We start from the raw sequence: 26538 nt of genomic DNA on the forward strand, positions 1-26538 counted from the left end.
ATCCGTTATGCATCTTTATATTGTTCCTAGGTGATCGTAGGACCATTTTTTTTGTTTTCTACTACGTTTCCCAACATAATGCTATGGTTAGATTTTATCCTAATTCTTCTTTCGTAATTGCGGATATTTGCGAGAGGGGTTAATCATAAGTGAGAGGTTTGTTCAAGTAAGAACATCACCCAAACACCGGTCCACCGATATATCAAATTATCAAAATAGCGAACCCGAATCAAACCAACATGATGAAAGTGACTACAACAAAAAGGATTAGCCTACATTGCTGCACCTATAGTTACTTTTGTTATTTGTCATTTGTTACAAATTATCTTGCTACCAAACTATCTGTCACCTGTTTAGCCCGTGTCGTGCCTAGCCCATGGCGGGTTGTGCCAGCGTGCTTGTGGGCTGGCCTGATTGGCCCGGCCCGTTTGGCCAGCTATAACTTAGAGCGTGGGGTCGCGGGACGCGCGTGGCAGGCACGGACGCGACCGATCTGTTGCCTGGCCGGTCGGCCGATTAGAATCCGTGATGATGAAAAGCAACCTCCTGACCTCCATAAAACCAGATCGGGAGAAAAGAATATCAGGAACAGATAGATCGAGACAACCCCAGAACAAGAAGAGAGCGAGCATGGTGGACGTCGCGACGGGGGCCATGGCCTCACTGCTCCCCAAGCTGGAGATGCTCCTCGAGCACAAGCTGCGCAAGGCCGTCAAGGAAGACGCGGAGCAGCTTCTGAGAGAGCTGACGAACCTGCACGCCGCCCTAGGCAACGGCTCCGACCCGCGTTGGGCCGACGACTGCAGGGAGCTGTCCTACCACGCCGACGACATCGTCGACGCCTTCCTGGCGGCCAGCGAACCCGCCGCCTGCCAGGACAGCTGCTTGGGGTTCCTGGCCAACTTCCTGGGCCCTCGCCATCGAATCGCCAACGCCATCAAAGACGTCAAGAGCCAGGCCCTGAATCTGGCCGATAGGTACAGTAGCACCGATAAAGATAAACTCGTTCCAGCCGCCGCAACCACCGGAGCATCGCCCCATCTGCGGAAAGAGGCGGAGGAGCCGCTCGTCGGCGTTGAGCGGGGGAGGGATACTCTAATCAAGAGCCTTGCAGGCGGACAACAGATGAAGATAGTCTCCATTGTGGGTTCTGGGGGATTGGGGAAGACGGCTCTTGCTAATCTCGTGTTCCGTCAGCTCAGGCAGCAATTCGATTCGTGTGCTTTTGTTTCAGTCTCCTCTATGCCTGATATGGAGGGGATTTTTGACCAGATGCTTCGGCAGCTTAATGTGGGAAAAAATCACAATGAAGAAGCAAAGGATGCAATTAGGGATTTCCTTCAGAACAGAAGGTGCTACCTATTTAATTGTCATGCACTTCTCGTATGGTTCATATAGTTCTCTGACAATGAACTCAATCAACTTTGGAGATTACACTGTACCCGTTCATTATACTTTCACTCTTTGACTTCATTGCCCATCATACTAATCACATTGATGATTAATTTACTACTCCCTCCGTCCCATAATATAAGAACGTTTTTGACACTAGTGTAGTGTCAAAAACGTTCTTATATTATGAGACAGAGGGAGTAACATTTACGCACACTGCATGACTACCTCAATAATAATGTCACTGTCGCGTGGAGCCTTACTCTGTTCTTGCTTCTGTGTGCAAACTTTGGTAGGTACCTGATCATAGTCGATGATTTATGGAGGAAAGAAGATTGGCATATCCTATCCCGCAGCTTGCCCGCTAACGCTTGTGGTAGCAGAGTAATTGTTACAACTCGAGTTAATGACATGGCAAAGACATGTTGTTCTGGCCAAGATGAGTTGATATGTGAAATTAGGCATCTTGATCGCCTGAACTCCAAAATATTATTTCTACAAAGATGCTTTGGCTCGGAGGCCAGTTGCCCTGATGCACTTGCAAGAGAAGTTGGTGAGATCTTGCCAATATGCGGTGGTATTCCTTCTGCAATTATAAGCATTGCTTCGTTGCTCAATAGCAAAATAGCTGCAAGGAAACCATGGCAGGATGTGGTGTATGCTTTCTGTTCTGCTTGGAACGAGATGGCAAGCTCTTTAGACTCTGCACAGGAGCGTATTTCTGGTTTGGAGGACTTGATAAAGGTTTTATCACTCAGCTATGAAAACCTTCCCAGCACTCTGAAGACCTGCTTGCTGTGCATAGCTACAAGTACAACCGTCAAGTACCAAAAGTTTAGAAGAGGTGATACGGTTAGGAAATGGATCACTGAAGGATTTATCTCTGAAGTTGGGTGGCACAGCAGTGAGGAAGTGGCGAACCAATGCTTCGATGACCTCGTCGGCAACAATGTGATTCAGCCTGTGGAACGCCCAACCTTTTATGGGAAGGGGATGTATGAGGTCAACTGCATGATGCTCTACGTTCTTAGACTAATATCACGAGAAGAGAACTTGGTCACCTTTCTGTCCGACTTGAACATTTCAGAGACACCTGCAGCGAGGCCTGTCTTTCTTTCTATCCGACGCTGTGGCTCAGACGGTTTAAATGGCACTGAAAGGTTAGATCTGTCGCATGTTCGTTCCATAACCATGATTCGCTGTGACAAGGTGTTTTCGTTTAAGCATTTGGGGTATCTGCGAGTGTTGAATGTGGAGGACTGTGATGGTTTGGACGATACCGATGTACAACACATATGCAGACTGATCCTACTGAAGCACCTGAGTCTGAAAGAGACACCACAAGTCACTAGGCTTCCTCCACAAATCGGGAACCTACGACATCTTGAGACTCTAGAGATCGAGCTGATCCAAATCAGTGTTCTCCCGCCACAGATCGGGAAGCTGCAAAATCTGGAGACACTGGATGTAAGGCTGACACGAGTGAAAGAGCTGCCCAAGGAGCTCGTCCAGCTTCCCAAACTAGCAAATCTGCATTTTGGCCATACTGGGGTGAGGCTACCTGCCGGAAGTGATCGCTTCAAGTCAGTCAAGGTGCTGGGCACCATTGATTCGAGGGAATGCTCGGTAAGCACCCTGGAGGAGATTACTGGGATGACTGGATTGACTAAGGCTGAAGTCATGTTGTACGGTGAGCCCGCCGACACGCCAGAAAATGACAATCTACTGTCTTGCATGGGCAAGTGCACTAGTCTGCGGTCCCTAATAGTTCACGGTGATTTCATTACGAGCGACGACCTTCCTGCGTCTCCCAACTTTCCTCTACTTGAAAAGCTAACGGTGACCGCAAGATTTGTTAAAATTCCCCGGTGGATCGCACAGCTCAGCCGTCTTAAGAAGCTAGAAATCAGGCTCTTGGAACAAAGACCAGACGATCTCAAGATACTTGGAGGTCTGCCCAGCCTCACTAGCCTTGCAATCCAGCTGTTTGGCGACCCACGGAAACAAGTCACCATAACTTCAGGTTTCGCCAGACTCGAGTTTTTCGCCTTCGACTGCTATGCGCCGTGGGTAACATTTGAGCAGGGAGCCATGCCAAGCCTGAGACACATCGAGCTGACACACTATTCTGGCCCAGCTGGTAAAACGCCAGCAGGTATCATATACCTTGAGAGCCTCCAGAAGGTCACCCTCATCTACTCTTCACACTGTTCAAGTTGTGCTGGTGTCATCGAGACAGTTGCTGTCATGAGGAAGGAAGCTGCCAGCCATGGTAATCGGATTGTGCTTTCTGTTAATGGCGCCGATGAGATTTTCCCATCCATCTCAAGTGTTGACGGAAAGATCACTACAACCGAAAACGAAGAGTGTTAGCTTCCCTACTACTCTATGTGTGAGTGTATGTTCTCATGGGTACAATTTTATTCTCAATCCTTTTGTTGAAAAAGTCAAAAATCAAAAATGAAAATTTCAAATTTCAAAAAGTTCTGAAATAAGTACCGCATGTATATAATTTATAGGTATATTCTATGTATGTGTAAATTTTCATTCGAAGATACTTGAACAAGTGAGCCGCCCAACATTTTGTCTCTGTTGTGTTGCTCACATGTTTAAATCACTCCTAATATTTTTTTATACAATTAGTTTCCCACTAAAAGAGGCCTGCACTGTGCAGGGTAAGGCTTGGGGATAAGGCTTGCCTCCTATAATCCTTCCCCAGACCCCACCACCTGATGTGGGAGCTTCTAGCACCGGAGCTTCTAGCACCATGGTATTAGTGTTCAAGCTGCGATGGAGGATAACCTACAGATTTTGCAGCATTTTGATGCATCCCTTTTGGTTGAGTAGATTTAAGGGCTCCCTTGCTTCAAATTAATGTTATGCATTTCTGAAGTATTTGGATTCATTTTTTCCCTGTATTGGTTATTACTCCTATAAAGGATGTTGGAGTACCCGCCTTGCAAGTGGAGAGAGCCTCCTGGCCGTCCGTCTTGCGGTGGCTTGCCACATGGGCTTCTTGGGGGCGACCCCGGTGGGAGATCCATGACGGTGGACTGCCACGTGCGCACGGGTCCACCGTCATTGGGCGGCGACGGGGGCGCCCGCGAGCGAGCCCCAGCTAGTGAGAGCGACTAGGGCATGCTTACTGGTGCGTCCATGACGGGTGGACCACCGGCGTGGCCAGGGCAACCGTCATGTGAGGCCCTCTCCCAAGCCGTCTGTTGTCGGGTGGCTTTTCGCGAGGGCCTCTCATGGCGGTGCCACCCGTCCGATCTGCACGGATGGCTCGTCTTGTACCCACGTCGGACTGGTTCGGTTGCAACGGGGTGTGCGGTGTGATAGCTTATGCCGGCTCAAGCGTCACCCACGCCCTTTGCGTTTGTTGGGCCAACTCCACCGCGCGATCCTAAACGGACGTCCGCTTTGGCCGGATTCTGTCCCTTTGGGTAGGGCGATGGGGTCGTGTCCGGGCCTGTCGTGGGATGCGGTGGCCGTGCGCCCAGCGCGCGGCCGCATCCGTTTACCCCATCCCGTCCGCCAGGGCCTAAAATGCCCATATTTTCATATGAAAACAAGTTTGCACGTCCAAATATTAATTGTTTGAAAATAAAAATAGTTTTACAACCAAATCGAGATTGTCTTGAATGAACATAAACTGAACCAATACATCTATTGTTTGCCAATATGACCCCACACGTGCTCAACCAAGTCATTTTGAAGATTCACATGAGTTTGCCAATCACGCAGCTCACGATGGAACTGGACAAACTGATCAAACGTGGCCGGTTCTTGGTGCAGGGGCTCAACATTGTCACCTTGATAATCAAATCCTTGGTCGAAGATACTGTCATCACGCTCGTCCTTGACGATCATGTTGTGCATGATCACACAAGCAGTCATCACCTCCCAAAGCTTCCTTTCATCCCATGACAGTGCAGGGTTTCGAACGATACCCCACCGGGATTGAAGCACACCAAAAGCACGTTCCACATCCTTTCTAGCACTCTCTTGCATTTGGGCAAATCTCTTTCTCTTCTCACCTTGGGGTTTCGAGATTGTGTTCACAAAAGTTGACCACTAAGGATATATACCATCAGCTAGATAGTATCCCTTGTTGTCTAGTGGCCATTGATCTCAAAGTTGACAGGTGGGGAGTGGCCTTCTGCAAGCCGTGCGAAGACTGGAGAACGCTGCAGCACGTTGATATCATTGTGAGAACCTGCCATGCCGAAGAAAGAATGCCATATCCAAAGATCCTGCGAAGCCACCGCTTCTAATATGACAGTGCACGCGTTGACATGCCCCTTGTACTGGCCCTGCCAAGCAAATGGATAGTTCTTCCACTCCCAGTGCATACAATCTATGCTGGCAAGCATGCCTGGAAAGCTCGGTTGCGTCACCTGCACTGGTATCGTCGGCACCTGCAACTGTGTTGGTAGAATATGTGAGTCACGAGGACTCAGCAATCTCACACCCGCGAGATCAAGACTATTTAAGCTTATAGGAAGGATGTGATAAAGAGGTGGAGCTGCAGCAAGCACTAAGCATATATGGTGGCTAACATACGCAAATAAGAGCGAGAAGAGGAGCAACGCAACGGTCGCGAAGCTAGAGGTGATCAAGAAGTGATCCTGAAACTGCTTACGTTCATACATAACCCAAACCGTGTTCACTTCCCGGACTCCGCCGAAAAGAGACCATCACGGTTACACACACGGTTGATGTATTTTAATTAAGTCAAGTGTCAAGTTCTCTACAACCGGACATTAACAAATTCCCATCTGCCACATAACCGCGGGCACGGCTTTCGAAAGATAATACCCTGCAGGGGTGTCCCAACTTAGCCCATTATAAGCTCTCACGGTCAACGAAGGATATTCCTTTTCCCGGGAAGACCCGATCAGTCTCGGAATCCCGGTTTACAAAACATTTCGACAATGGTAAAACAAGACCAGCAAAGCCGCCCGAATGTGCCGACAAATCCCGATAGGAGCTGCACATATCTCGTTCTCAGGGCACACCGGATGAGCCAGACGTCGGGTTGGTATAGACCCTGGTTGCCCAGGGGGCGCCGGACATCGCTCGGTTTGGGCCAGCACTCGAAGGAGCACTGGCCCGGGGGGGGTAAATAAAGATGACCCTCGGGCTCGCGAAAACCCAAGGGAAAAAGGCTTAGGTAGGCAAATGTAAAACCAAGGTTGGGCCTTGCTGGAGGAGTTTTATTCAAGGCGAACTGTCAAGGGGGTCCCATAAATCACCCAACCGCGTAAGGGACGCAAAATCAAGGAACATAACACCGGTATGACGGAAACTAGGGCGGCAAGAGTGGAACAAAACACCAGGCATAAGGCCGAGCCTTCCACCCTTTACCAAATATATAGATGCATTAATTAAATAATAGATATTGTGATATGCCAAAATATCCATGTTCCAACATGGAACCAACTTCAACTTCACCTGCAACTAGCAACGCTATAAGAAGGGCTGAGCAAAAGCGGTAACTTAGCCAAACAACGGTTTGCTAGGAAAGGATGGTTAGAGGCTTGACATGGCAACATGGGAGGCATGATATAGCAAGTGGCAGGTAGCGCAACATAGCAATAGAGCCAACAACTAGCAAGCAAAGATAGAAGTGATTTCGAGGGTATGGTCATCTTGCCTGCAAGGTTCTCAGAGTTGTCGAAAGCTTGATCCTCGTAAGCGTTCTCAACAGGTTCCTCGTAAGCGTACTCGTCTCCCGGCTCTACCCAAAGCAAGAACACAAGCAAAGGACCAACAATCAATCACGGGAAATGCACAAGCAACATGATGCAATACATGCATGATATGCGAGATGTGATATGCGATGCCTATGCGTGCTCCGGAACAAAAATGATGAACAAGGCATCAACTTGGCAAACCAAGTATGCCGCTGGAAAGATGAGATGATTTCGGTCGAAATCGATATAAAGATCACCCGAAACGGATGCACGGTTTGCAAATGGCAAGCAAAACAAGAATGACACAAATCTGCGATTAACAGCAAGATAGCACTTAAAATACATCAAGTAACTATGCTACAGCACCTCAACATAACAACAAAGCATATGGAAGTGATCTACAAGAGATGCTTGAAAAAATATGAACACTGAGCTATGGCTAGATCACACAATAACAGGTTCAAACAAGCATGGCAAAAGTGCAAACGATATCAGCTTCACAGACTTGGTGAAAAATACTGAACATGGCATAAACAGCAGCAGGTAGCAATGTTTAGAGCAAGCAATCACCATGCTACAGGAACTTATCATAGTAAAACAAGACATGGAATAAATGTACTAAATGCATAGAACAAAAATCCCTTACTGACCATGAGCCAAAAAGGCACAGAAGATATGATGGCACCCATGTAAACATAGCAAGTTTCGTTAACAGATCTCAGACTTAGCAGAAAACAGAGCATGGCATTAACAGAATTATGAAGGCATCTTTGTGAGCTCGATTCACTCATCACAAGGCAATGCATGACAAAACAAGCATACCAACAGCAAGAAGACATGTTCCTGAAGCTATCCCTCGCAATAGCAAGTTCATACCATGTATGGATCAACTACAACAACCTTGGCAAAATTGAATAGCATGTTAACATACTGCCAGGAACATTTTATAGCAAAAGTAGAGCAAGATTGAGACATGCTAGGGCACTCCATAATTGCAAACAGGGGCATGGATGGATAGAGCACAACTATATGTACAAAACATCCTTACTGAACATACTCAAAAGAAGCATGGACCTCACTGTAGCATCAAGTTTACATGGCATAAAAATAACAGCAGGTAAAGGACTTAGCAAAATCCTAAGTCCGTGAAAACAGAAACATCACGAAGCCTAGTTTGCATGCTTGTGCTAGTCACCACATAGATCAGAAAAATACATGGCATACATCCCTGTAAATATAGCATGGCATAGATCAGCACACATGTAGAGCTCATGCTCATAAGATGCACACATCAAATGCAACAAAAATAACAAAACACCAAGTTCTGATAAGTAACAGCAGTAAACATCATATAGCACTCTTGCATCAGAGATTTAGGCATCAAGATGAGCTCAAACAGACATGGCACAATGGAACAAAATGAAGAGCATAACCTGATGAACATTTCTATATATCATGAGTATGAAACGGAGCAGTATGCAAGGAGATATGACTGGTCAAAGGAGGTAACATAATATAACAGCAAAAGGACTTGGCAGAAAAACAGGGGGGGGAAGTCAACCTCGATCTAGGGTTCTTCGTGGCACGCGAATCGAGGTCGCCGGAGACGGGCGGCGCGGCGGCCGGAGTTGGACGGGGAAGGTCGTCGGGGTCGGGGCTGGCTGGATCCGGCGAGGGGAAGGCCGGGGCGCGCGGTGGAGGCGGCGGCGCGCGGAGGGAGGCGCGGGCGGCGGTGCACGGGGACGGCGACGCGTCGGCGGAGGCGGCGGCCGACGGCGACCGCGGCGGAGGCGGCGGACGGCGGCGGGGTGGCGCTCGGGGGCGCGGGCGGCTCGGCGGGGGAAGGCGCGGGGCGGCGACGGGCTCGGCGGGCCCGCCTCGGGCTCGCGGGCCGGCGGCGGGGTCGACGATGGTCTGCCACGTGGCAGCACGGGACTGGTGCGGGCGCGGCGGCGGGTTCGTCCAGCGCGGACCGGACGCGTCCGGCGGCGGAGAGGGAGCGGGCTAGGGTTTCGGGACCTGAATTTGGAGGAGGGTGCACATATTTATAGATAGAGGGAGCTAGGAGACTCCAAATGGGGTGTAGTTTTCGCCCACACGATCGTGATCGAACGACGGAGAGCATGGAAGTGACTTAGATGGGTTATTGGGCTGTTTTGGAGGGGTGTTTGGCTGCAACACACAAAAGGCCTTTGCGGTTACCCGGTTAACCGTTGGAGCATCAAACAACCTCCAAATGGAACTGTCGGGGATATACCCCGCGGTATGACCCGGCCGGAATTGGCGACTCACTGGTGACCCGCCCGGAGCTTGGCGATTCACAGATAACCTGCCCGATCTTGGCGACTCATTAGTAACCCGGCGGGCGGGTCAGATGGACAACAAGGCCCAAGGCCCAGAAGGCCGGTTCACATTTATGATGGGCCGGCTTAAGAAGAAAGGGATGACGAATATTTCCTTTACGGGGAAGCAAGACCCGGACTTGTAATTAACTTGTAAGAGAAGATAGACTAGTCCTAGTCCTACTAGGACTCCACATGTAACCCGCCCCTCTAACTTATATAAGGAGGGGCAGAGCACCCCAAAGAGGACAGGCAACAAGAAATAATCTCTAGGGCTAAACACTGAGAGCCGGAGCCGGCGACTCTCCCGTGATCATAATGAGACCTAGCCTCAAACAACACGTAGGGTTGTTACCGGATGATGTTTCCCGGGGCCCGAAGCTGTCTAAACCCTTGTCTTGTGTTGCGTCTCTCATCCCAATCAACCCCTCTCAAGCTACTACATAGATGCGCTGGATTCACGACTAAGTCCTTACACCTAGGACATCTGACGTGTTAATTCCACGACAGTTGGCGCCCACCGTGGGGCTCGCGCACGGTGGTGTTGAGTTCTTGAAGAGATTTTCCTAAGGATCGAGAAGTTCGCAATCAGCTAAATAATAACAGACGGTGCGTGAAGCTCTACTCTGGATCAAGGGGATGAGAGTGCCTGTTATGCGCCGCCACGACCGGATGAGTCGCAAAAGCCAGATTGATTTTTGCTGAAACCGCTGGAGAGTCGCCAAGGCCGACGAGAGCGATTCATCAATCCAAAAACCAGATCGATTTTTGGAGCGTTGTGCTGCGTGGCCGAGACCAACAGGAATTCAATCAGTTGCATCAATCCGTTTTGTTTCGTTCGCGTACTGTACACAGCGTTGCGTGTGCTTGACTAACAGCAGCTCCACGTGTGATTCACCTTTACTTGACGGCAGCCACGGGCCCAAGGCAACCGCAGTTTTTTTCGCTGCTATTCCAGATTTGACGGATCAGAAACATCTCACATGGAAATCAAAACTGATACTACTTGATCTACTAGTACTATACTTCTAGTACGTGGTCGATGTCATGATTGATCTCTCAAGTCGTTGTCAACTAGTACTCTGTTTGTCACATGAAGGCCGAGCGGAGGTGCAAGTTCAGATTGGTTTTTTCTCTAAACACTACGTCTACCCAAGGAAGTTACCAAGAAGGATAAGCAGTCAGTACAAGCTGAAAGCACCTGGAACTCTGAAATCACGGACTGCCCACCGGGCGAACTATGCATGCATATCCTGCAGCAGCTGTAGGTCAAAAAAAGGGCCATGAGCCCACAACCTGGAGGAGACGGATCGGGGATGGTCAAACCGACCACGACCAGGACGAGCATGTGGACCGGAGGATCGACTCGGACTCGGCGGCCTTGCGATCCTGCCTCCGCCGCTGGGCTCCGCCTACGCCGGTGTGCCGCGTCTCCGCCTGCCCTCGCCTACGAGCCGCGCCGGTGCGCCAAGTCACCTTCACACAGCCTCCTCCAAACCGCTAGTACGCCAAGCTGGCCTCGCTGGAACCACCGCCGCTGTCATGCCTCTAAGCCGCCATTGCTCTGAATCAGCCGCCCGACGCCTCCGTTCGCGCCGCGCCAGGCTCTCGTGCTGGACGCCCTCCTCCACCTGGCCGTGCTGGTGCGCTAGTGCAGGGCCGCCTTCCTACCGCCACCGATGAGCTGCTGGTTTACCACTGCGAGACCTCCTCTGGCTCGACCCGCGAGAGGCCCGGCCAGCCCGTCAACCCGCTGTGGGGTGCCCTGCTTTGTTGTTTCTGCAGTCTCGCTCGCATCGGCAAACCACCCTGGTCCCGCGACTCCCCGCCGGGTCACAGCCATTGAGTCCCTTGCACCGTGAGTCGCCGCGGCCTCGCGCGGTTTCCTCAAATTGCTGCGCCGTTCACTCTGTTGCCGTGCCGGCTCACTCTTTGAATCACCCTGAGAACCGACCGACCATGAGTCGCCGTCAGGCCTCCGGATCACAAAACGGGTTAAGTCGCCAGCCTCCGTCACTGCGGGTGACACCATGAGCTGTTCTATGAGCCATGGCTTCTGAGACACCGATCGCCAAAATCGCTACTAACTCGGGCGGATCAAGCTGCTGTCCTTCTGCCTTGAGTCACCGCACCTGTAGCCCGCGGCCTCGGGCCCGTCCTTGTGTTGGCTGCCGCCGCCTCGGCCATGTTTGTTTCAGCCGCCTTCCACCTCTGAACGGGCTCTCTGCAGTTCTGTGCTACTGTGGGTGAGAAGAGGGCGAGGGAAAAAGGATACATCCTAATAAGCGCCTACATGTTACCTTACATCTTTGAGGCTGCGGTGGGAAAAGTGGATTACTAACCACATGATGACCAGAGTCAACAAAAGGAAAAGACAAAGTATGGGAGATCACGCAGCAGATGAATTAATTGGTGCTAGTAGTCTGCATGCAAATCATCTATCGTCAAAGCAAATCAGGTGATATCTTTCTTCTGTATTTTATCAATATGTTAATTCGTCTGAGAACAATTACTTGGCGTGTAATATTGTTTCACAGACAATTGTAATACTACGGGTACGGAGCGCACACTGGCAAACGTTCTGGCCTAGTGTTTCGTTCGTGCCACACTACCCGATGAACGGACGTGCGTAAGTCGCCGCTCCTGTGGCCCGGTCTATATCAACTCGTCAGTCTGCACGGCTTACCACGCCTGCGATTGACTCGCTGTCCGCGCGGCTTGCCATGTGATTGACTCGCCGTCCGTCATCCAAACAAATCAGGTGATACCCATCCAAGTTTGTTTTATTAGCACATGTTGTTTTTGTCAAAAAACAAGTTTATCTTTGCCTTGGTCTGCAATATTGTTTATGCAGGGCAATTATTTATGACAAAAAGTGGTATTATACCGAGGAGATGGAGGCACGCTAACATTTTTTGGCACGGGTGGTCGTCGTTACTCAACGGACTCCCACACCGGCTTACAGCGCCGTGGCCGTCTCTCGCGACCACGCCGGCTTACAACGACGTGGCCATCTCTCGCGACCACACCGGTGTACAACGAGGAGGACAATTTGCCCGTTTGCACCAGCTTACAACGCCAAGGACGACTCGCCCGTCCGCCCTCGCGGCCGGTTCACGTGTCTGCGCCGGCTTACAACGCCGTGGCCGACTCGCTGTCCGCGCCGGCTTACAAAAGTCACGGCCGACTCACCCATCCACACCGGTTTACCACGCTGTGGCCGGTTCACCCGTGAGCGACTTCAACTTCACCTAGCGATCATCAATTTCATGGCGGATTATTTCTGGCCTGGCACATCAGGTGATATCCATCTAAAATATATTTTATTGGTACATATTATTTTGTCAAAGAGTAGTTTATCTTTGTCTAGGTCTGCAATATTGTTGATGCAGGACAATTGTTCACTACATCAAAACGGCGTGGTTAACTCGCCCGACTGCGCCGGTTTATAACACCGCGGCCGGTTCGTCTGTTTGGGCCGCCTCTGATGCTGAAGTCATCTTTTCCGTCCGCCTCTCGCGGCCTGGTCTACATCAACACACCGAGCAGCACTTATCTGCATGAGCTGTGTATTGAGTATGAGCAGGTCACTACTTGGGAAGCCCGGTTTTCTTCCAACAAATTGGAGGCAAATTATCATATGTTATCAGCCGCCGTCTGCACCTGGACGGCTCAATGGACATGCGTACAAGTCGCCATCACTACAGTTTGGTTAAGCTTCAAACAGCCAGTTGGAAGGAACCATTGGCCGAGTTGCTGACACGGCTCATAAGGGATCATTTATAACCCGCCGCAGTCACCTCAACCTTCTGTGGATACACATCGTGTTATCAACACCAATGATATACAAGTTATGCCGGTTTATATCACGGTTAAATATGGAGAATCTCAAGCCAACTCCTCGAGTCATCTTGAGACTCGGGGGCTACAGTGACATGACTCGGGAACCCCGGGTCGTTGGAGGGAATGATAACCCGGTTCCGGAGGCTGCTACCATATCGATGAAACTTTAAAGGCCGTCAGAAAATTGCCGGTTCAAATAAAGATTCCGGTTTAAAATCCGGTTCAAGAGATATCTTTCTCCCGCAAGGTTTTGAAGCTCTCAAATCCGGTTCAAACGTCCGACTCAAGTTTGAGTTCTCAGGAAAAATTAAAGGGACCAAAGAGAGTCTGTTACAAAGCACAACTCAAATATAGGTACCCTGCTTTAATGACCATCGGGAGCTGATCGTATTCGAATTTAGCTTAACCCTTTTGGTGTGACCCTGATCGTATTCGAATCGGAGTCGTTAAATATTCTCATGATCACTAGGGGGCTTCCTGTTCAAACATAGGTCGTATTCGAACCAAAGAGAACATAGCTGTCGATACCCTTTTGATCGGCACACTGCCGAGCTCATTGGGGAGTTTCTTGGTCATATTTGAACCATAGCTCAACCCCCTTTGGGAACCGACGTGGATCGTATTCGAATCAGCGTCGTTAAACAACTCTCAAGGTCATTTGGGGGCTTCCTGTTCAAACATAGGTCGTATTCGAACCAAAGAGAACATAGCTGTCGGTACCCTCTTGATCGGCAACGCCAAAGCCACTGGGGGCTATATGATCGTATTCGAATCTTAGCTTAACCCCTTTGGGACAGTTTTCTGATCTTATTCGAATCAAAAGCCTCAAGATTTTTTGAAGTTTCTTTTTGCCAATAATTTTTGGGATTTTATTTGAAGCTCTTTTGAACACATCTAAAGTGTATATGAGCGGTTTCTATTTAAACCCGGCTTGATTTTCGATGATAAGTCGCCGGCTTATGACAATCATCATCTATGTGGGAGCATTGGCTTCTAAGGATTGGGTTATCACACTTACTGCACAGGTATCATAAGCCGGCGGTACAGTTCAAATATCACAGTGGTCATATGTAAGATATTTTGACCCGCCCTCCGGTAAACCGCCAAGGTGTCTTGTGATATACTTGTGTGCAAGATAAGACTACATTTGGGTGGTTACCCGCCCTGGCTTTTGACGTTAAGTCGTCAGGGCATATGTTGTTTAAACTCTGTGCAGGATTTGCAGAACTATGACTTATATAAATGTTTAAGTCCAAGCCCGTCATCGGAAGATTGACATTGGTGTCTCAAAAGGGTTATCATTTCTTGATTTTCTCAAAAGGCTATAAATAGCCGGGTTATAAAATTTCCGGCTTACAATGGAGGCGTATTAAATCGCCATTGACCAAGAGGCCCGGTATTTAAAGTTCCGGATTTTACTTATCAACAGATAAGGTATTTGAATCTTCAAATAGCCAAACTTGGCTGGATTTTCACTACGATATTGAATTTGAAGATTTTCACAAACCGGGTTATTCAAATTTTTAATAGCCAGCATGGCTGGATTTTTATTATGGTTATCAGTAACTAATATTATGATTGAGGTTTTCAAAGTCGCTTTGGCGCAATGGCTATTATTTTATCAATGGATATGATTTATTCTACAATGCAAGGAATAGTCCCGAGTCGCTGCAGGCTTACAACCCGGCACTTGGGGGCTACATTATTCAAGTTGAGATTACATCAAATATGCAAGTCCCATGTCACTGCCAGCATGCACCATGGCACTTGAGGGCTAATGCAAAGTCATTTTTTTGCTCACTTCATTGAAGACCCGAATCATCACATCGTAATGAGCCGGCCCTTGGGGGCTACCAATTGCTCCTGGCAACAATTCAAGACAATTCTAGGATGACCCGGCTACACTACTATGACTATAGCCGACTCATGGGGGCTACCAATTGCTCCTATCAAAAATTCAAGGTACACAAGCTTTAGTTTATTATATTGAAAGATCCATTACTCAGTTGGTAGAGTACAAAGCTCTTAACCTTGTGGACGTGGGTTCAAGCCCCATGGTGGAGATTACATCATATGTTGTTATTATCAATGAATCATATACAAAGTCCCAGCTCGGTAATATCTTACTGACCCGGCCCTTGGAGGCTACACGTTGCTAGTCAAAGTTTACATGATCATATTTACAAAGTCCCTGCTCATTATTGTATAATGACCCGGCCCTTGGGGGCTACATTGGTTGAAGTTTTTATGAGCATAAGGCAATTACAAGTCCCAGGTTGTTGCAAGCATGACAACCCGGCACTTGGGGGCTACATATGTGGAATATTCAGTTTATGACTAATGATTGAGATAAATAATCCGGTTTTCTTCAAGGTTGCAACACTTATATTGAAGCAAGTCTTAAGTTATCACTATGTTCTCCTCTTAAGACTTGGGGGCTACAGGTGATATGCATATAAGGGAGAAAAAATCTTCAAATTCTCCGTTTTGAGTAGATCAGATTGACCCGGTGTTTGTAACACTCATGATCCGGTGTCACCAATAATTATGACCCGGCGTCGGCAACAGTTATGACCCGGTGCTATCAATATTTACAAGCTGGCAATTTTGGTTATGATAAACCGGCAAGTTTTACCTCTTCAAGCCGGCTGAAAGTCAGATGAGTATTTCAAAACCAATATATTTTAAGCCGGCGCTTTGGAAGCCGATTCAAGTGGATTATTTCTTACAATATTTCTCTACAAGAGACCAATGCCAGCAAATTGACTCTGAAGCTGGCCTATTGACCCGGATTTCTTAAAAGAAGTATCTGGATTTTTTTGCATTCACAAAGTTTGAACATATCTACTAAAGGAGATTTGCGATGAGTTCATGGGCATGTATCAAGAAGGAAATGACAAGGATTTAAAGATGATCAGGTGCCGGCTTACAAAAATTTAACCCGGAGCACAACCTATCAAGTTTGTTCTTGTGTCTATTTTACAGGATCAGTTTAACATGGATGAATCCAAATCAAACTGGGGGCTAATGTCGGGGATATACCCCGCATTATGACCCGGCCGGAATTGGCGACTCACTGGTGACCCGCCCGGAGCTTGGCGATTCACAGATAACCTGCCCGATCTTGGCGACTCATTAGTAACCCGGCGGGCGGGTCAGATGGACAACAAGGCCCAAGGCCCAGAAGGCCAGTTCACATTTATGATGGGTCGGCTTAAGAAGAAAGGGATGACGAATATTTCCTTTACGGGGAAGCAAGACCCGGACTTGTAATTAACTTGTAAGAGAAGATAGACTAGTCCTAGTCCTACTAGGACTCCACATGTAACCCGCCCCTCTAACTTATATAAGGAGGGGCAGAGCACCCCAAAGAGGACAGGCAACAAGAAATAATCTCTAGGGCTAAACACCGAGAGCCGGAGCCGGCGACTCTCCCGTGATCATAATGAGACCTAGCCTCAAACAGCACGTAGGGTTGTTACCGGATGATGTTTCCCGGGGCCCGAAGCTGTCTAAACCCTTGTCTTGTGTTGCGTCTCTCATCCCAATCAACCCCTCTCAAGCTACTACATAGATGCGCTGGCCTCACGACTAAGTCCTTACACCTAGGACATCTCACGTGTTAATTCCACGACAGGAACAAAACTTGACAGGTGGTCTTCCGGTGGTGTACCAAGGCCACTTGGCAAGACTCGGTCCATTCCGAGAACGTTTAACACCCGCTCACGAAAAGAGACAAGAGGGGTGTGCCGGTGCATGTGGGAGTGTCGGATTGCAAAACGGACAACGGGGAAAAAATGCTCGGACGCATGAGACGAACACGTATGCAAATGAGATGCACATGATGACATGATATGAAATGAATGACATGAACAAAATGCAAAACAAAAGACAAAACCCAACCACGAAGGGAATATCATAACACATAGCCGAAAATGGCAAGAGTTGGAGTTACAAATATGGGAAGTCACATCCGGGGTGTTACAACACTCCACCACTACGAGAGGATCTCATTCCGAGATCTAGGACTGAAAGAACTCCGGATATTCGGAATGGAGTTGGTCCTCGCGCTCTCAGGTGGCTTCTCGGTCGGAACGGTGTGACCACTTCACTTTCAGGAATTTGATTGACTTGTTGCGAGTCTTGCGCTCAGTTTCTTCAAGAATGGCAACAGGGTGCTCAGCAGATCTTCTTGGAGGTCAATATCTTCGAAGTTGATGGTGCGCTCAGGAGTCTTGAAGCACTTGCGAAGCTGTGACACGTGGAACACATCGTGCACGTTCGCGAAGTTGGAAGGAAGCTCAAGTTGATAGGCGAGGTCGCCTCTTTTGCCAATGATCTTGAGGGGACCCACGTATCTAGGGGCAAGCTTCCCTTTGATACCGAAGCGATGAGTGCCTTTCATTGGAGAGACGCGGAGGTAGACATGGTCTCCGATCTCGAAAGCCAAGTCACGGTGCTTGCTATCATAGTAACTCTTTTAACGCGATTGCGCGGCTTTGAGATTTTCACGGATGACTTTGCACATTTCTTCAGCCTCTGTGATTAAGTCATTGCCAAGCAGTTGGCGTTCACCTACCTTGGACCAATTGAGAGGAGTACGGCACTTCCTTCCATAGAGAATTTCGAATGGGGCCTTGCTCGCACTCGCTTGGAAGCTGTTGTTGTAGGAGAACTCGGCATATGGAAGACAATCTTCCCACTTCATGCCAAAGGAAATGGCACAAGCCCGGAGCATATCTTCAAGGATTTGATTGACTCGCTCGACTTGGCCACTAGTTTGAGGATGGAAAGCTGTGCAGAAGCGAATGTTGGTGCCCATGGCCTTCTGGAAGGAGTCCCAGAACTTAGAAGTGAAGATGCTTCCACGATCTGAAGAAATCAATTGTGGAATGCCGTGCAAGGAGACAATCCTGGAGGTGTATAGCTCTGCCAACTGAGCTGCTGCGATAGATTCTTTGATTGCAAGGAAAGGAGCCACTTTTGTAAGCTTGTCGATGACAACGAAGATAGCATCATTTCCGCGCTTGGACTTTGGAAATCCAGTCACGAAGTCCATTTCGATATGATCAAACTTCCATTCTGGAATAGCAAGAGGTTGGAGGAGACCAGCTGGTCGTTGGTGTTCTGCTTTCACCCTTCTGCAGACGTCACATTCGTTCACGAATTGAGCGATTTCTCGCTTCATTCGAGTCCACCAATACGACTGCTTGAGGTCATGGTACATCTTCGTACTTCCAGGATGAATGGAAAGAAGAGAATTGTGCGCTTCGTTCATTATGACCTTCCTTAGATCACCTTTAGGAACCACAATCCGGTCCTCGAAGAATAAAGTGTCTCGGTCATCAATGCGATAGCACTTGTATTTGGAAATGCCCTTCTCGATACCACGTTTCACCTTTTTCACCATGGCATCCAGGAGTTGTGCCTCACTAATTTGATCTTCCAAAGTTGGAGTGACTAGGAGGTTGGCAAGAAAGCCTTGAGGAACAACTAGGAGATTCATTTTGCGGAAAGCTTCGCAAAGATCCGGTTGAAATGGCTTGAGAATTAAGCTGTTGTAATAAGCCTTTCTGCTCAAAGCATCTGCAATCATATTGGCCTTGCCTGGAGTATATTCAATACTCGGATTGTACTCTTGAATCATTTCGACCCATCGAGTTTGCCTGAGGTTGAGGTTGGGCTGCGTGAAGATGTACTTGAGACTCTTGTGATCGGTGAATATGTCCACTTTCCTTCCCAACAAGAGATGTCTCCATGTTATTAATGCATGGACAACTGCCGCCAACTCAAGATCGTGAGTGGGGTAGTTCTTTTCGTTGGGCTTCAACTGACGAGAGGTATAGGCCACAACTTTCTTCTCTTGCACTAACAAAGCACCGAGACCTTGAAGAGAAGCATCATAGAAAACTTCGAATGGCTTGGATTCGTCCGGAGGAGTTAAGACAGGAGCTGTGACTAGTTTCTCTTTGAGAGTGTTGAAAGCAACGTCACACTCAGGAGTCCAGACATACTTCACATGCTTCTGGAGGAGGTTGGAAAGAGGCTTTGCAATCTTAGAGAAATTCTCAACGAATCTTCGGCAATAGCTTGCAAGATCGAGAAAACTGCGGAGCTGCTTGACATTCTGAGGAGGTTCCCAATTCACAATTGCAGACACCTTCTCGGGATTAATAGCGATGCCCTTGGCGGAGATGATGTGACCAAGGTAAAGAACTTCATCAAGCCAGAACTCACATTTGGAAAACTTCGCATAGAATTGATACTCTCTGAGTTTGTCGAGCACCAATCGCAAATGTTTGGCATGGTCCTTCTTATTCTTGGAGAAGACCAAGATATCATCGAGATACACCAGTACGAATTCATTGGTATAGGGGTTGAAGATGAAGTTCATCATTCGAGAGAATGTTGGAGGAGCATTGACAAGGCCGAAAGACATGACAGTATATTCATAAGAACCAAAACTTGTTCTGAATGCTGTCTTGGGAATATCTTCTTCACGAATGCGAATGTGATGATAACCCATACGAAGGTCAAGCTTGGAGAACACCTTTGCACCTTTAAGTTGCTCGAATAGTTCATTGATGTTGGGAAGTGGATACTTGTTCTTTATTGTCTTCTTGTTCAATGGACGGTAGTCGACACAAAGTCGGTCCGTGCCATCCTTCTTTTGGACAAAAAGAACACCACAACCCCATGGAGATGAACTCGGTCTGATCAGACCCAGACGCTCTTGTTCATCGAGCTGTTTCTTCAATTCTTTCAGCTCCTTGGGTCCAAGCTTATATGGACGCTTGCAAACGGGTTCCGTGCCAGGCTCAAGATCGATAACGAATTCGACTGGCCGGTGAGGAGGCATACCCGGAAGCTCTTCTGGAAAGACATCTTGGTACTCACAAACGACTGGAATCTGAGAGATTGCGTCTAGCTCGCCCTTCTCATTGAGAGAGAATAACCGAATGGTCTCATCACGAGCGGCATAGATGATCACATCCTCAGAAGAGTGTGTCAATTGAATTTCCCTGGCAGCACAATCAAGTTGAGCCTTGTGCTTAGAAAGCCAGTCCATCCCGAGAATTAGATCAATATTTGAGTCACCAAGGACAATTGGAGAAGACAGAAATTTATAGTTGCCCATCTTGATAGAGATATCCCGAACCAAGGAGCTTGCGTTCATGAATTTACCCGGAGAGACAACTGATAATGGTCTAGGCAAATCTTGAAAAGCCAACTCATGCTTAGATGCAAAAGGTCTAGAGATGAAAGAAAGCGATGCACCAGTATCAAATAAAACTTTTGCAGGAATATCATTAACTGAGAGATTACCCATTATCACATCAGTAGATTCCTCCGCTTGAGCTGCATTCATCATGTTCACCTTTGCAGACTTGGGATTATGCTTGACCACTGCATTGCTGGAAGATCTCACAGGAGGAGGAGGCGGAAGGCGCCTTTGGTTGAAGCACTTGTTAGCATAGTGACCTTTCTGCTGACATTTGTTGCAAGTCACCTCTGAGAGCGGACGATGATAAGGAGCATTAGACCTTGGAGCTTGATTCTGAGATTTGTTCTGATAGCCAGGGTTGGGTGGGTGGGAAGATCCATGGCCACCTTTGTTCTTCTGCTGGAAAGGCTGACGAAACGGAGGAGGAGGAGGCAACCAGAACTTCTGTTGCTTAGCTGCCACTAGTGAGGAAGAAGAAGACTGAACTACGTCCCTGACTCTCTTCTTAGAAGCCTCACACTTGAGCTGAGCAGCCTCTTGCTTCAGTGCCATGTTGTAGAAATCATCATACTTGGTCGGCTCAAAAAGCACGAGAGTTAATTGCAGATCTTCTCTGAGGCCACCTCTGAATTGATAGATCATGCTCTTTTCATCAGGGACGTCTTGCTTAGCGAAGCAAGCGAGTTTCTGAAACCGGGTATTGTATTGATACACGGACATGCTGCCTTGCTCGAGATTACGGAACTCCTCACGCTTGCTCTCAACAACACTTTGTGGAATATGGTGAGCTTTGAAGTCTCGGCGGAAATCATCCCAGGTAATCACACGACCTCCTCTGGAATCTTTGTATTGTTGATACCACTCGGCAGCTTGATCCTTGAGTTGAAAAGAAGCAAACTTGACAAAGTCCTCAGGCCTGACGTTGCTACATTCAAAATGCTTGTTGATGTCCACGAGCCAATCATCGGCGTCTTTGGCCTCGGCACAGTAGCTGAAAGACTTCGGCTGATTTGCGAGGAATTGGTTGAGGGTAGCGAAGTGAGGCTGATTGTTGCCTTGGCCTTGATTTCCTTGGTTCCCTTGCCCTTGGGTGCGCTCTTGCAAGAGTTGCAAAATCATCTGAGCATTGGCGTTGGTGGCTGCCATGATAGCTTGCCATGCCTCCGGAGGCGGAGGTGGTGGCGGAGGGTTCGCCTGACTCCCATCATTGCGTTCCGGATTCTGACGCGTTGGCGGAGCCATCCTGAAGAGGGTGACATCCGTTAGCATCTTGATAGACAGGTAGACAAGCTGAATCAACGGATAGAAATTGCAACATATAGTCTTCACAATAAACATTCGAACGAGGATGAACGAATGAATTCCATAGTAAATCATCACACTTCCATTAAGGTGAGAAGCCACTTGATAAAGGGTTGATGAATGAAATAACAAGGTACGACTGGAACAAATAAGTGGTAAGGATTACCCAATCACAAACCAAATATATGCGGGAAGAAATGCTAAGAGCTACTTGAATCCCACCTATAAACTCCCGGAACTTTCTGGTTATGCAATCTGGTGTTGGGGATACAGGGGACACAAAATATCTCACCCAAACTAACAATACCTAGATCCAGCTGTATCTATCCTTCAACACATAACCAAGAAACCTTCGGAAATCATTTACCTCAACCTTCGAAAAGCATCCGTTATATGAGTTATAGCAATACTCCCGAACTCCCGCCCCAGTACTGGCTGGCGTCGAGGTGATCTCACCAACAACTGCATAAAAGAGATTTTCGATGTCGGCGAAACTCAGGTATTCCAGAACTGCAACGATAAAATTGTGACGACAACACCTCGGAGCTCAACTCCCCGGGACACTGCCACAACCCCTAAATGTCAGGAGGCACCAAGAACAATGTTCTCGTCACAAAACCATCGGGGTGATTCCAAGATACCCGCGTGATCCTAAATTTTTTTTAGTGAAATTTGAGGAGAGAAGAGTCAAAACTTCTACGTCAGGAGACCTCACCAGAGCGACGAAGGGACTGCGGAGTAAAAAGAATCCTACTCTCCGATATATATAATCCTAAGACTGAAAATATTTTTTTCTTTCTAGACTCAACAACGCCAGCGATTCGATCAAGCAGGGGCTCCTAAGTCGGGGATGGCTCTGATACCAACTTGTAACACCCACGATGCGGCTATATCTCCCACGTGTCGAGGCACGACTTAGAGGCATAACCGCATTGTAGGTATTGTCGCAAGAAGGGTCATCTTCACACAATCCCATGTAATGAACAAGAATGGGATAAAGAGAGTTGGCTTACAATCGCCACTTCACACAATACATAAATAACTTCATACATCATCCAAAATACACACATAGACCGACTATGGTCAAATCCAAATGAAAAGAAGATAACCCTAAATGCTAGATCCCCCATCGTCCCAACTGGGCTCCACTACTGATCATCAGAAAATGAAACATAGTAACGACCACGTTCCTCGTCGAACTCCCACTTGAGCTCGGTTGCGTCACCTGCACTGGTATCATCGGCACCTGCAACTGTGTTGGTAGAATCTGTAAGTCACGAGGACTCAGCAATCTCACACCTGCGAGATCAAGACTATTTAAGCTTATAGGAAGGATGTGATAAAGAGGTGGAGCTGCAGCAAGCACTAAGCATATATGGTGGCTAACATACGCAAATAAGAGCGAGAAGAGGAGCAACGCAACGGTCATGAAGCTAGAGGTGATCAAGAAGTGATCCTGAAACTGCTTACGTTCATACATAACCCAAACCGTGTTCACTTCCCGGACTCCGCCGAAAAGAGACCATCACGGTTACACACACGGTTGATGTATTTTAATTAAGTCAAGTGTCAAGTTCTCTACAACCGGACATTAACAAATTCCCATCTGCCACATAACCACGGGCACGGCTTTCGAAAGATAATACCCTGCAGGGGTGTCCCAACTTAGCCCATTATAAGCTCTCACGGTCAACGAAGGATATTCCTTCTCCCAGGAAGACCCGATCAGTCTCGGAATCCCGGTTTACAAAACATTTCGACAATGGTAAAACAAGACCAGCAAAGCCGCCCGAATGTGCCGACAAATCCCGATAGGAGCTGCACATATCTCGTTCTCAGGGCACACCGGATGAGCCAGACGTCGGGTTGGCATAGACCCTGGTTGCCCAGGGGGCGCCGGACATCGCTCGGTTTGGGCCAGCACTCGAAGGAGCACTGGTCGGGGGGGTAAATAAAGATGACCCTCGGGCTCACGAAAACCCAAGGGAAAAAGGCTTAGGTAGGCAAATGTAAAACCAAGGTTGGGCCTTGCTGGAGGAGTTTTATTCAAGGCGAACTATCAAGGGGGTCCCATAAATCACCCAACCGCGTAAGGGACGCAAAATCAAGGAACATAACACCGGTATGACGGAAACTAGGGCGGCAAGAGTGGAACAAAACACCAGGCATAAGGCCGAGCCTTCCACCCTTTACCAAATATATAGATGCATTAATTAAATAATAGATATTGTGATATGCCAAAATATCCATGTTCCAACATGGAACCAACTTCAACTTCACCTGCAACTAGCAACGCTATAAGAAGGGCTGAGCAAAAGCGGTAACTTAGCCAAACAACGGTTTGCTAGGAAAGGATGGTTAGAGGCTTGACATGGCAACATGGGAGGCATGATATAGCAAGTGGTAGGTAGCGCAGCATAGCAATAGAGCCAACAACTAGCAAGCAAAGATAGAAGTGATTTCGAAGGTATGGTCATCTTGCCTGCAAGGTTCTCAGAGTTGTCGAAAGCTTGATCCTCGTAAGCGTTCTCAACAGGTTCCTCGTAAGCGTACTCGTCTCCCGGCTCTACCCAAAGCAAGAACACAAGCAAAGGACCAACAATCAATCACGGGAAATGCACAAGCAACATGATGCAATACATGCATGATATGCGAGATGTGATATGAGATGCCTATGCGTGCTCCGGAACAAAAATGATGAACAAGGCATCAACTTGGCAAACCAAGTATTCTGCTGGAAAGATGAGATGATTTCGGTCGAAATCGATATAAAGATCACCCGAAACGGATGCACGGTTTGCAAATGGCAAGCAAAACAAGAATGACACAAATCTGCGATTAACAGCAAGATAGCACTTAGAATACATCAAGTAACTATGCTACAGCACCTCAACATAACAACAAAGCATATGGAAGTGATCTACAAGAGATGCTTGACAAAATATGAACACTGAGCTATGGCTAGATCACAAAATAACAGGTTCAAACAAGCATGGCAAAAGTGCAAACGATATCAGCTTCACAGACTTGGTGAAAAATACTGAACATGGCATAAACAGCAGCAGGTAGCAACGTTTAGAGCAAGCAATCACCATGCTACAGGAACTTATCATAGCAAAAAAAGGCATGGAATAAATTTACTAAATGCATAGAACAAAAATCCCTTACTGACCATGAGCCAAAAAGGCACAGAAGATATGATGGCACCCATGTAAACATAGCAAGTTTCGTTAACAGATCTCAGACTTAGCAGAAAACAGAGCATGGCATTAACAGAATTATGAAGGCATCTTTGTGAGCTCGATTCACTCATCACAAGGCAATGCATGACAAAACAAGCATACCAACAGCAAGAAGACATGTTCCTGAAGCTATCCCTCACAAGAGAAAGTCATAGCATGTATGGATCAACTACAACAACCTTGGCAAAATTGAATAGCATGTTAACATACTGCCAGGAACATTTTATAGCAAAAGTAGAGCAAGATTGAGACATGCTAGGGCACTCCATAATTGCAAACTGGGGCATGGATGGATAGAGCACAACTATATGTACAAAACATCCTTACTGAACATACTCAAAAGAAGCATGGACCTCACTGTAGCATCAAGTTTACATGGCATAAAAATAACAGCAGGTAAAGGACTTAGCAAAATCCTAAGTCCCTGAAAACAGAAACATCACGAAGCCTAGTTTGCATGCTTGTGCTAGTCACCAAATAGATCAAAAAAATACATGGCATACATCCCTGTAAATATAGCATGGCATAGATCAACACACATGTAGAGCTCATGCTCATAAGATGCACACATCAAATGCAACAAAAATAACAAAACACCAAGTTCTGATAAGTAACAGCAGTAAACATCATATAGCACTCTTGCATCAGAGATTTAGGCATCAAGATGAGCTCAAACAGACATGGCACAATGGAACAAAATGAAGAACATAACCTGATGAACATTTCTATATATCATGAGCATGAAACAGAGCAGTATGCAAGGAGATATGACTGGTCAAAGGAGGTAACATAATATAACAGCAAAAGGACTTGGCAGAAAAACAAGGGGGGGAGTCAACCTCGATCTAGGGTTCTTCATGGCACGCGAACCGAGGTCGCCGGAGACGGGCGGCGCGGCGGCCGGAGTTCGACGGGGAAGGTCGCCGGGGTCGGGGCCGGCCGGATCCGGCGAGGGGAAGGCCGGGGCGCGCGGTGGAGGCGGCGGCTCGCGGAGGGAGGCGCGGGCGGCGGCGCACGGGGACGGCGACGCGTCGGCGGAGGCGGCGGACGGCGGCGGGGAGGAGCTCGGGGGCGCGGGCGGCTCGGCGGGGGAAGGCGCGGGGCGGCGACGGGCTCGCGGGCCGGCGGCGGTGTTGATGATATAACCATTAGAGTCACCCGCCCAGGAGGGGCCGGGTTACTCATAAAGATCATCACGTGAAGCCTAGTACCAAGCTTGAGGATGGCGGATCAATAATGGGCTTAAGACCCGGAGGCGGCTTAAGGCCCGTAGTGATAAACCGCCGTTATGGCAAGACTTGTAACGTAAGGCAAGAGTAGTTAGGAGTCCGAGCCGGATACTGTTATAAGCCGGCCGGGACTCTGAGAGCCGCTGGGCGTCAACCTCTCTATATAAAGGGACGACCCGGCGGCGGTTCAGATCGAGAGACAACAGATCGAGAGCCAGGCGTAGCGATTAAGCTCCCTGGTCATCAAAACCCTAAGCAATACCA

General features: G+C 48.0%; 2 protein-coding genes across 3 annotated transcripts; one reads left to right on the top strand and one right to left on the bottom strand.

Annotated features, from left to right (window-relative positions):
• The first annotated feature begins 434 nt into the window (after positions 1 to 434).
• LOC141022151 (disease resistance protein RGA5-like) lies at positions 435 to 4355 on the top strand. Of its 2 annotated transcripts, XM_073498221.1 has the most exons (3): positions 435 to 1352; positions 1689 to 3784; positions 4067 to 4355. In XM_073498221.1, exons 1-2 carry the CDS (start codon positions 529 to 531, stop codon positions 3763 to 3765), a joined length of 2901 nt encoding a protein of 966 aa, XP_073354322.1. In that variant the 5' UTR covers positions 435 to 528; the 3' UTR covers positions 3766 to 3784; positions 4067 to 4355. The 2 variants fall into 2 exon arrangements, with proteins under 2 accessions (XP_073354322.1, XP_073354321.1); XM_073498220.1 differs by lacking the exon at positions 4067 to 4355 and having other exon boundaries at positions 1689 to 3853.
• A 706-nt stretch (positions 4356 to 5061) lies between these two features.
• Positions 5062 to 5406, bottom strand: LOC141023051 (uncharacterized). The gene has a single exon (XM_073499356.1). It carries the CDS (start codon positions 5404 to 5406, stop codon positions 5062 to 5064), a length of 345 nt encoding a protein of 114 aa, XP_073355457.1.
• Between the last annotated feature and the right edge of the window lie 21132 nt (positions 5407 to 26538).

The sequence above is a fragment of the Aegilops tauschii genome, chromosome 5, assembly GCF_002575655.3.
Source record: "Aegilops tauschii subsp. strangulata cultivar AL8/78 chromosome 5, Aet v6.0, whole genome shotgun sequence".
Classification (NCBI taxonomy): Eukaryota; Viridiplantae; Streptophyta; class Magnoliopsida; order Poales; family Poaceae; genus Aegilops; species Aegilops tauschii.